Below are 10,128 nucleotides of genomic sequence, written 5' to 3' on the forward strand. Positions count from 1 at the left end.
TTATAAGACAGAAAGGAGAAGACATAGACACAGAGGAGAAGGCCGTGTGAAGACAGAGGCAGAGAGTAGAGATGCAGCCACAAGCCAATGAACCCCGGGAGCCACCAGAAGCTGGAAGAGACAAGGAAGGATTCTCCCCTGGAGCCTTTGGAGGTAGAGGCCTGCCAACGTCCTGATTTTGGACTTCCAGCCTCCAAAACTGTGCGAATGAATTTCTGTTGTTTTAAGCCACCGAGTTTGTGGTAATTTCTTATGACATCCCTATGAAATTAAAATACCCGTCTTTTAAAAAAAAAATGACACTGACTTTTTTGGAATGTCTGGGTGGCTTCGTTGGTTAAGCGTCTGCCTTCGGCTCAGGTCATGACCCCAGGGTCCTGGGATTGAGTCTGGCATCAGGCGCCTTACTCAGCGGGAAGCCTGCTTCTCCCTCTGCCCCTCCTCCGGCTTGTGCTCTCTCCCTCTCAAATAAATAAAACCTCTAAAGAAAAATGACACTGACTTTTTAAAGAGTCTAGGAATTGTTTTACTATAGAACGTCCCGATTCTGAAATTGTCTTCAGATTGACCTTTTAAAGTCATAAATCAGATCAAGTCATTCCCCTGCTTAAAACCGTCCAATGGCTTTTCATTGCATTAAAATAAAATAAGCTATAAAGTCTTTACTCTGATTTACAAAGCCCTGCGTGCCCTGACTCCTTCCCACGCCTCTAACCTCCCCTTTCCCTCTCTCCTCCTCACCCACCTTGCTCCAACCTCACCGACCTTTCTCTAACTCCACAGGCGTGCGGAGCTCATCCCAGCCTTACTCCTACGCTCTGGCTCTCCCCTCTGCCCAGGTGACAACCAAATAGAATTCTTGATCTTTGATCCCAGATTGGGGGAAATAGCTAGGAAGGATGTTATTGGGACAATTGGGGGAATTCTAATAGGACTGTATATTAGATAATATTGTTCTAGCAATGTTAAATTTCTTGAGTGGGTTAATAGTACTGTAGGAAAATGTCTCTGTTTTTAGGAGACATGCTGAAGTGTTTGGTGGTGAAATATCATGATGCCTGAAACTTACTTTCAAAGGAATTGTGGCAAAATATTAACAACTGGTAAGGCCAGGAGAGGGTATAGTGGTGTTTACAGCGGGCTTCTTTCACCTTTCTCTGAGTTTGAAACTCTTCAAAATAAAATGGGGGGAAAGATGGACAATTTAAAGAAAAAAACTTAATCCTGGAATACTCAAATTTTTGTGTGCACTAAAAATCATCTAGGAAGTTTGTTAAAATGCAGATTCTAGAAGATTCAGAAGAGCTGGGCGGGGCTCTGGAATCTACTTTTTAACAGTTCCTCGGGTGACTCTGTCAAGTCATCAGGCCACACCGTGAGAAGGAAATTCACTTAGCATTCCATGTCCATAAGCTGCTCTCCTGTTCTCCAGCTGAGGAGGAGCTGGTTGGAAAGGTCAGGAAGGCAGGCAGAGATGTGATTTTATGGGGCAGGACTGGAGATTGGGAACATAGTAGAAGATGAGGAGGCTGGGGGTGGTGTTTGAAGGCAAAGAACAGAGTTTGCCCTGCTTCCCTGGCTTTTTGATTGGGGGTGGGAGCTGCTGGGGCGGAATGGAGGAGGCTTCTAGAGATCAGGTGCAGAATGGAATCAGGGCTCTGAACTCCTAATGCCAATGTTGCTGTTCTATTTTACACACCCTTTTGAATTTTTCTCAGCTGTAGAAAGAAGGTCAAATAATGGTGAATCCCCCAAATTTCAATGTTCCGTGAACCTTGAGTCTTAGATGTATTCAGACGGCAGAATGTCATTCTAGCTTCTGACCAGAAGGTGGCAGCAACATACCTCTCTTTATTTTCCGGACCACCGGTCATGGGAAAGATTTTTTTTTTTTTTTTCAGGTGCCTCAGCGTTCCCTTCAGTTTAATCAACACTTATTTGACCTAGATCCTATGCTATACTCCCCAGACACTACGGTGACTAAGACCTGATCCCTGCCCTTAAAGATCATATTGTCAGGAATGGGGGAGTCAGACTTATAAACAGATTAGTGCTAGTTTACTAGCTGTGTGGCCTTGGGCAAGTTGCTTAACCTCTCTGGGCCTCAGTTTTTTCAACTGTAGAACGGGGATCATAATAGTACCCATGTTGTAGGGTGACTAGGAGAATTAAAAGTGATAACATGTGTAAAATGTATGCCACATAGGAAATGTTAGCTATTACTATATGATAGAGTGAGAAAAGTGATGGGATGGGAAAGATACCCAGAGTGCCCCCTAACTGGGAGGAGTGGAGCCTCCAGATGGAGATAACGGGGAAGGGATTCCACTCTGGTGCAGCCGCTCAGTCCGTGAGGACCCTGCAGCTGGACCAGCCTGGGAGAGAACCCCCTCTGAGAAGCGTGTAGCTGGAATCCTCCCGGCTGAGGCTCATCTTGGCGCCTACGCGGCCAGAGCCCAGAACATCAGCAGCGCCTGACCCACCAGGATGTGCCTTCCTGCCGAGGGAGCCACTATTAGCTTGCTGTGTGACCTCACACAGGCAACTTTGTCCCTCTGAGCCTCGAGTTCTACCTAAGTGATGGGGAAAGGAGCCCACAGAACCACGCGACGGTGCCGAGTTCCACATCTGCACGCTGCGGAGCCTGCTGCATAGTCAGCCAGTTCAGGGGCAACAGGACTTGGAGCTAGGGGTGGAAGGGGTGCACTAGGAAGGCAAAGAGATCTTGAGGATGACGTTGGACTTTCCCCAGGATGTGGACTGGTGGTCGAGCCAGTCCTAGACCTCCGAAGGGCAGGGGGACCCCAGCTGACACTTAGTTACAAGTAATTAGGGCTATGGCATGTCTCCTCTGTGGCTCAGTTTCCTCCCCATCATCACATGGCAGGGGAAGAAGGCCATCAACAGTGCTGAGCACCTGCTATGAGCCTCATGACAGGCTAATTACCGCATGGACAAGTAGTACACGAAGTACTTAGCTCTCACTTAGATGTCGCAACAGGGATGAGGGAGGTGTCATTATCCCTATTTTACAGATGAAGAAACTGAAGCTCAGAGAGGACAAGTGAGTTGCCCAGGGTCACACAGCTCAGAAGTGCCCAGGCTGGTGGCCTGATCTCTTCTTGCATGACCTTTTCCTTCATTCGACCTTAGCCTCCATTGCCCACTCCCTTAAAAACACCCTGGAAATCTTGCCATTCATAAATATCCCGGCTCCAGAATCACAAATCCATGCATCTTGCTCTCCGAAAACAACTTCCTGCCCTCTCGGTGCCTCTTTCAATTCCTCTGTACTAGGACTGTTCTTTGGCCTTGCCTGGGAGGCCAGCTATGGACCTCTTTACTCTCCCAATCTCCCACCCTCTCTTGCCCGCACGCCCCTTCCTCATCCAGCTTTGAGTCCACGGCCTGGCATTCGGTAGCAGACTTGCCAGTGACCTAAGCTTCATTGCTCGCCTTCCTTGCAAACCTCTGAATGCATCTAACTGTCATTTCACTCCAAGCCTTCACCAGAGCAGTGTGTGTGTGTGTGTGTGTGTGTGTGATAATAATACTGGCTAACACTTAACAGCACATACTATGTGCCAAGCACTAAGTGCCTCACATATTAGAACTCAGCTAATCCTCCAACGCGATGAGATAGGTACATCCTTACTGCTCCATTTATGGATAAAGAAAACGGAGTGAACGGAGGTGAAATCACTCACCCAGACCCAAAAGCACACAGCTAATTAAATTGAGGAGCCACGATCAAATGCAGGCGGTCTGTCCAGAGTCCGTGTCTTCATCGTACCTTGAGGAAAGATCAGCCAGGCAGTACCTGGCTCCTTCCACCCTGGGTCCAGAACCGCTCTCAGCCACTAGCGGGGACGATCCAGAAGAAGTCCAGATCCTCACTGTGTTCGGCAGCTGACAACATCATCGGGGAGAGTAATGATAATGGTAAAACTGACTTACATTTCAGCCATTATCATACGTGTCTTAAGTATTTAATCCTCCCACCAGCAGTATGAGGTAGAAGTTTTGATTATCCACATTTTCCTGGGGGACATGGAAGGACATTATAACAAGCCTATATTCCTACAACCCAGAATGTTGGAGTCAGATGGGAAGCTTGGCAGCTGGATACCAGAGCCCTGGCTCTTAACTGTGACCCTTTTCTACCTTTCTTCTGGCCTCTAGGTCTCCCAGGCCCGGCTCTTTCTGAGTAAGGGGGAGGAGTCTTCTCTGACTTGCTAGCAGGCCTGGTTCCCCCACCCAGGCCCTGGCCTCACTCCCTCCGCAGCTCCCAGAGCCCTGCTAAGGAGGCCCTGGTCCCCTCTCCTCTGAGGCACCTGGGTGGTGAGCTGGGAGCTTAAGCAGTGAAGGGCTGGGAACTCCACCTGGAACTGCCTGGGCCCAGCCCAAGGGGCCTCTACTCGACTTCCAAAGGCCCAGATCTACCAGCAGCTCCCTATAAAGACAGAGCCTGGGAAGGACCAGCTCAGACTCCCAGTTTGCTCCCTATGGACAGCAGACAGAGACGGGGCAGGGCCTAGGCTGGGGTCGATGGGGCTCCAGGCCAATGGCAGCTGGGGCTCAGAGCCTAGGGCTGTGGCAGAAAGCACCAAAGCTTCCCCGGCATCCCCCCCGACACACACATACACACACAGCTGCCAAGCCCCTACCCTCAGCCCAGGCTGGACCCCACCCCTCCCCACTCCTAGAAGTCAGGGGGACAGGCCCAGGTTTACCCACCCTGTCTCCTCTCTCCCATCCTCCCTCTTCCCATTCCCCTGGCAACCAAACCAGACCCATCAAGGAGAAGGACCTGGCAGCTGTGCAGGGAGAGACTAATGGCCCGGAAGGAAGGAGGGGCCTGGAGGGGAGAGAAGGAAGGCGGTAGGGATGTGAGCAGGCGGGCGGGCGTTGGCCCATCTCAGAGGACACACAAAGGAGGGGAGGTTCCTCTGCCCTGCAATGCTGAGGAGCTGGCTGGCCAAGGAGCCGCCCTCCTTGCCCCCTCACCCAGAGATCCAGCCAGGAGTCCCAAACCTGCTTCCCCAGATGCCCAGCTCTGGTCCTCAGGGCCTGAGGTGGACCTGTCCGTGCTGGAAAGCCCTGGAGTCCCCGGCGGCAGCAGCCCCATGGCTCGTGGCAAACCCAACGGGCCTCAGCACCGGCTCCTGCAGACCACCCGAGCTGCCTCTGCCCACTCCGGGGCGGCCCGTGCCTGAGTTCTGGAAGCCGCAGCCATGCAAAGGCCAGACGTCAGCCTCCCGATAGCTGGGGGGGCGGGGGGCAGGAAGGGCTGCGTGGTTGTGCATGTGTGGTGTGTGCACGTAGGTGATGTGGTGCAATTACGCATACACATCTGTTCGTGTGCACAGGCTCGTGGGTCTGCTTTGGGGCCTTCTCTCTCCTCCCTCAGTCCCAGGACCAGGAGCGATGGGCACTTTCTCCTTCCCCATCTCTTCCCCCTCAGCCCCACCCATCCCTGGGTACCTGCAACTCCTCAATACTGGTGACGGGTTCCTGCCAGTCCGCTCCTCTCAGCCTTGGCAGCAGCTGCCGCCCCCCAGCCCCCTCCCCTTCCTACCTCGGGGACTCGCTTGGGTTCCCGTAAGGCCCATGACTGAGCAGCAGTTGGTTGGGGGAAGGGAGAATCCAGGAAAGCCAGACAGCGTTCAACTGGCTCATTCTGCTCAGCCTCTGGCAGGGCACGACCCTCCCGAGTGGGACCCAGAGCTGGGCCCGGGCACCCTCAGCCCCCTCCGCCGGGCCCATCTGTGGGGGCCTGCTGTAGGTCCAGGTTTGGGAGCTGTGTCTTTAAGGCTGAGACATCAGCAGGCAACCCCCTGGCCAAGTGTCCAGAGGAGGGGGAGGGGAAATGGCCAGTCCATTAGCGGCAGGGCTGGCGCCAGGCAGCAGACCTCCACAGGGCCCTGGGGATTACGGAGAGATCAGCCCCTCCCCACCCCCCTTAGCTCCCTCTGCCCTCCTGTTCCCCGTTTTTCCCTGGGTGTGGTAACAGAGGGGTAGCTGACAGCAGGTAAACGCGGGGCCTAGCCTTCAAGGGACAAGTGGGGGCACAGGCCCTGGGGCCTAAGCCAGGCCAACTCTCCATCTACCAAGGCCATGTCCTCCCCACTCAGGTGCCAGAAGCCTGCCCTTTAACCTCCAGTCCTCCTGTACCCCCAGTTTTGTTTTGTTTTGTTTTGTTTTTTTTACTGAGGTGTAACTGACCCAACATTCTATTAATTTCATGTGGACAATGTAATGATTCTACATTTGTACATCTCCGATTTTAACAGCTCTTTCAGGCAGGAACCCCAGGTCCAGTCAGGGCCTCGCACCCTAGGCTCCAGCTCTGGATGCTTGCTGGAAGGTGCTGACCCCCAACCCAGGCCTGCCGGTGGTCGCCAGGCCTGCTCCCTTCCCCGCCAGCAACAGGGGGAATCAAGTCGGCAGGGCGCCAACAACCGTGGAGGGAGGGTGCGGCTCTCCTGCTGCTCCGCAGGGGTGGGGCGTCCCCCTCCCCACATAGACCCGCCGTCAGGCCAGTGGGAGGAGCTGCCCGTGCCCCCCCTGAGCCCGCAGGTCTATAAAGCCGCCTCGCAGCGGTCTGCAGCTCCTTCCCAGCTCCCGGACCAGTTCTGCCAGCGGTGAGTGCCTATCCTCGGCCACCATGAGCCACCCGTCGGGCCTCCGGGCCAGCGTCACTTCCACCTCCTACCGCCGCACCTTCGGGCCACCGCCCTCACTGTCCCCCGGGGCCTACTCCTACGCATCCAGCTCCCGCTTCTCGAGCAGTCGCCTGCTGGGCTCGGCGTCCACCGGCTCCTCCGTGCGCCTGGGCAGCTTCCGCGGCCCCCGGGCGGGCGCGGGCGCCCTCCTGCGCCTGCCCTCGGAGCGCCTCGACTTTTCCATGGCCGAGGCCCTCAACCAGGAGTTCCTGGCCACGCGCAGCAACGAGAAGCAGGAGCTGCAGGAGCTCAACGACCGCTTCGCCAACTTCATCGAGAAGGTGCGCTTCCTGGAGCAGCAGAACGCGGCCTTGCGCGGGGAGCTGAACCAGGCCCGGGGCCAGGAGCCGGCGCGCGCCGACCAGCTGTGCCAGCAGGAGCTGCGCGAGCTGCGGAGGGAGCTAGAGCTGCTGGGCCGCGAGCGCGACCGGGTGCAGGTGGAGCGCGACGGGCTGGCGGAGGACCTGGCGGCGCTCAAGCAGAGGTCAGGGGGCAGCGCCGGGGCTGGGCGGCGGGCCGTCGAGGAGGGAGTGGCTCCCCTCCGCTACCAGGCGTGTGCAGGGAGCAGGCTCTCCCGCGGGCTCTCACCGCCTCCCCCGCCCTCCCCCTACCACTTTGCTGCCTCTCTGGGGAGGGGAGAGGTGGGGAGGGAGGAGTTACTATGCCCTGTGTATAAAGGGGTCCCGTCTCAGCTCCCAGCCCGTTAGAGAGAAAGTGGGCGAGTCCACTGGGCAGTTTGAAGACCCCTCCTCAGAGTCCTGGACAGTAGCAGCCTCTAACCTAGACCCTGGGGTGCGCGGGGCTGATGGTTGGGCGGTGGCCCTGCAACTGTCTCTGCCCATTCTTCTTGCCAGGCTGGAGGAGGAGACGCGCAAGAGGGAGGATGCGGAGCACAACCTCGTGCTCTTCCGCAAGGTGAGCCCGGGCCCCATGTCAGCTCAGTCTCCCCACGTCTACCCCCGCCTGCGTATCTAGGGTGGCATGTGTGGGCGCGAGGAGGCGACCAGAAGCCTCTAGAGACGGGCAGGGAGGGTCTGGCCCTTCCTCGGCCTGAGCAGCCCCTCCCGGCTCTTGAACCCCCACTGCCACCCCCTTAAGGACGTGGACGACGCCACCCTGTCCCGCCTGGAACTAGAGCGCAAGATTGAGTCGCTGATGGATGAGATTGAGTTCCTCAAGAAGCTGCATGAGGAGGTAGGTGGACCAAGTGTCAGGGGGAGGCTTCGAAGGTTGCAGGTGGTCTCGTTGGAGCTGGACGGCAGGCGCTGGAGAAAACTGGCGAACGCAGCTGGGGAAGAGAGGTGAGATTCGCTGGGTAGACGCAGCCCCTCAACCCCCCTCTACAGGTGGTTTGACTCCCACCCCTGCGCCACCTGGTGGCGAGCGGCGGAGCTGCACCCCCGTAACTTGGCCGCTGGCTCGGAGCGTATGGGGCGCAGGCCGCGTAGTCTTATGCGCGCTGCGCTCCCTGGCGCCCCCTTCTGTTTATTCGAGTGTTTCTTCTCTTTTCGGTGCGTGAACTGCGCGGCCCGCGTGGGATCCGCGCTGCAATCCCGACAACTTGTTGTCCTGGGCGGCAGGAGCTGCGAGACCTGCAGGTGAGCGTGGAGAGCCAGCAGGTGCAGCAGGTCGAGGTGGAGGCCACCGTGAAGCCTGAGCTGACGGCGGCGCTGAGGGACATCCGCGCTCAGTATGAGAGCATCGCGGCGAAGAACCTGCAGGAGGCGGAGGAGTGGTACAAGTCCAAGGTGCGAGAGCCCGGGAGGGTGAGGGAGGCTCTGGGCGAGTGGGGCGCGGCGGGGAGCGTGCGTCCCGCCAGCTCACGGCCGTGTGGCCTCGCGCGCCGCAGTACGCGGACCTGTCCGACGCAGCCAACCGGAACCACGAGGCCCTGCGTCAGGCCAAGCAGGAGATGAACGAGTCTCGACGCCAGATACAGAGCCTGACTTGTGAGGTGGACGGGCTGCGCGGCACGGTGAGTACCAGACTTCGCGCCCAGGCCCGGGGAGTGGGGGATGAAGGCTGTTCCCCCAGTGACCCCCTGCGGCCCCCTAGAACGAGGCGCTGCTCAGACAACTTCGGGAGCTGGAGGAGCAGTTTGCCTTGGAGGCGGGCGGGTACCAGGCGGGCGCCGCGAGGCTCGAGGAGGAGCTGCGACAGCTAAAGGAGGAGATGGCGCGGCACCTGCGCGAGTACCAGGAGCTCCTCAACGTCAAGATGGCCCTGGACATCGAGATCGCCACCTACCGCAAGCTGCTGGAGGGCGAGGAGAGCAGGTGGGGGGCAGGGCTGCTGGAGGGTGGGGGGGTAAGGATGGTAGGGGTTGGGCGTGCAGGAAAGGGGCGGGACCCCGGGCAGAGTCGCTGACCATTTGCTCCGCTCCCAGGATCTCCGTGCCAGTCCATTCTTTTGCATCCTTAAGTATAAAGACGACTGGTGAGTCTCCCACGCCCGGCTTTCAACCTGCCTGTCCCCTTGTCCACTTCTGCCCCGACCAGACTCTTGCTGTGCCTCTGCTCGGGGATCGAGTCTGTCCATGAACAGCTGGGTCCTAGTCTAGACCCACCCCTGCTCCTCCTGCCCTGCTGCTCCCCTCCCCTCATAGAGGAGAGTGAGGGCTTGAAGGAGAGACCCCCCCAGCCTCCTGTCTTCCACCCCTTCATCCCACTTTTTGCAGTGCCTGACGTGGAGCCTGCCCAGGACAGCCACAGCAGGAAGATGGTTCTGATCAAGACCATCGAGACCCGGAATGGGGAGGTGAGAGGGACACTCGAGCCCAGGACCCCATCATTGCCCATAGTATTTCTGAGTCCCAGCCTGGCTGCAGCTGATTTTAGAGTTTTGCAGGTTATGGTCTTCGGGCGGGAGGGAGACGGGGCGATAGAGAAGGGGGATGGATAGTCAGCTGGTTTTACTGGAGGAGGAGACAGCATACCCCAAAGGAGATCGGAGGGGGGTGGTGCCCACTGATTTGTGCCCTTCACATGCCTTGCCCCCAGCAGGTGGTCACTGAGTCCCAGAAGGAGCAGCGCAGTGAGCTGGACAAGTCTTCTACTCACAGCTACTGAACCCGTCGGTCCAGAGCTCCCTGACCCTGCCCGAGGCCTACTCCAAGTCCCAGACCCTACCACCAGTACTGAAGTCCTCTCTTGTTCTGCATGTGTCTAGGGGGTGGCACAAGTCACCCCTTCCCTGGCCTGTGGCTAAGCCCTACCCAGCCAGCAGTAGGTGGCCCTTCTTTCCCTGCCCTGACACGTATATATATGACCTGTATGTTCCCCTTATCGAGTCCTAGTAAGAGGCCAGTGATCCCCAGATCCAGTCTACTCCTGCCATTATCCCATGACCAGTGGAGTGGGCCAGGGTCTGAGTTTCACTTTTGAATCAAATAAAACCGCTATGA

The 10,128-nt window shown here is 57.2% G+C and overlaps 1 protein-coding gene across 2 annotated transcripts; it reads left to right on the forward strand.

Moving 5' to 3' along the window:
• The first annotated feature begins 6,633 nt into the window (after positions 1-6,633).
• Positions 6,634-10,128, forward strand: PRPH (peripherin). 2 transcript variants are annotated; one of them, XM_045800808.2, is made up of 9 exons: positions 6,634-7,209; positions 7,580-7,640; positions 7,824-7,919; positions 8,306-8,473; positions 8,575-8,700; positions 8,781-9,001; positions 9,112-9,161; positions 9,403-9,482; positions 9,725-10,128. In XM_045800808.2, the coding sequence occupies exons 1-9, from the start codon at positions 6,668-6,670 to the stop codon at positions 9,791-9,793; spliced, it is 1,413 nt and encodes a 470-aa protein (XP_045656764.1). In that variant the 5' UTR covers positions 6,634-6,667; the 3' UTR covers positions 9,794-10,128. The 2 variants fall into 2 exon arrangements, with proteins under 2 accessions (XP_045656764.1, XP_045656763.1); XM_045800807.2 differs by having other exon boundaries at positions 9,728-10,128.

The sequence above is a fragment of the Ursus americanus genome, chromosome 25 (assembly GCF_024610735.1).
Source record: "Ursus americanus isolate L20-20 chromosome 25, mUrsAme1.1.p, whole genome shotgun sequence".
NCBI classification, from domain to species: Eukaryota; Metazoa; Chordata; class Mammalia; order Carnivora; family Ursidae; genus Ursus; species Ursus americanus.

What these genes read in the sequence shown, in the direction of transcription:
- PRPH (XM_045800808.2), top strand. Translation starts at nt 6,668, where the DNA reads ATGAGCCACCCGTCGGGCCTCCGGGCCAGCGTCACTTCCACCTCCTAC. An exon ending in ACCTCGTGCTCTTCCGCAAG is followed by an intron (nt 7,641 to 7,823) that starts GTGAGCCCGGGC and finishes CACCCCCTTAAG; the next exon opens with GACGTGGACGACGCCACCCT. An exon ending in CTGGAGGGCGAGGAGAGCAG is followed by an intron (nt 9,002 to 9,111) that starts GTGGGGGGCAGG and finishes CTCCGCTCCCAG; the next exon opens with GATCTCCGTGCCAGTCCATT.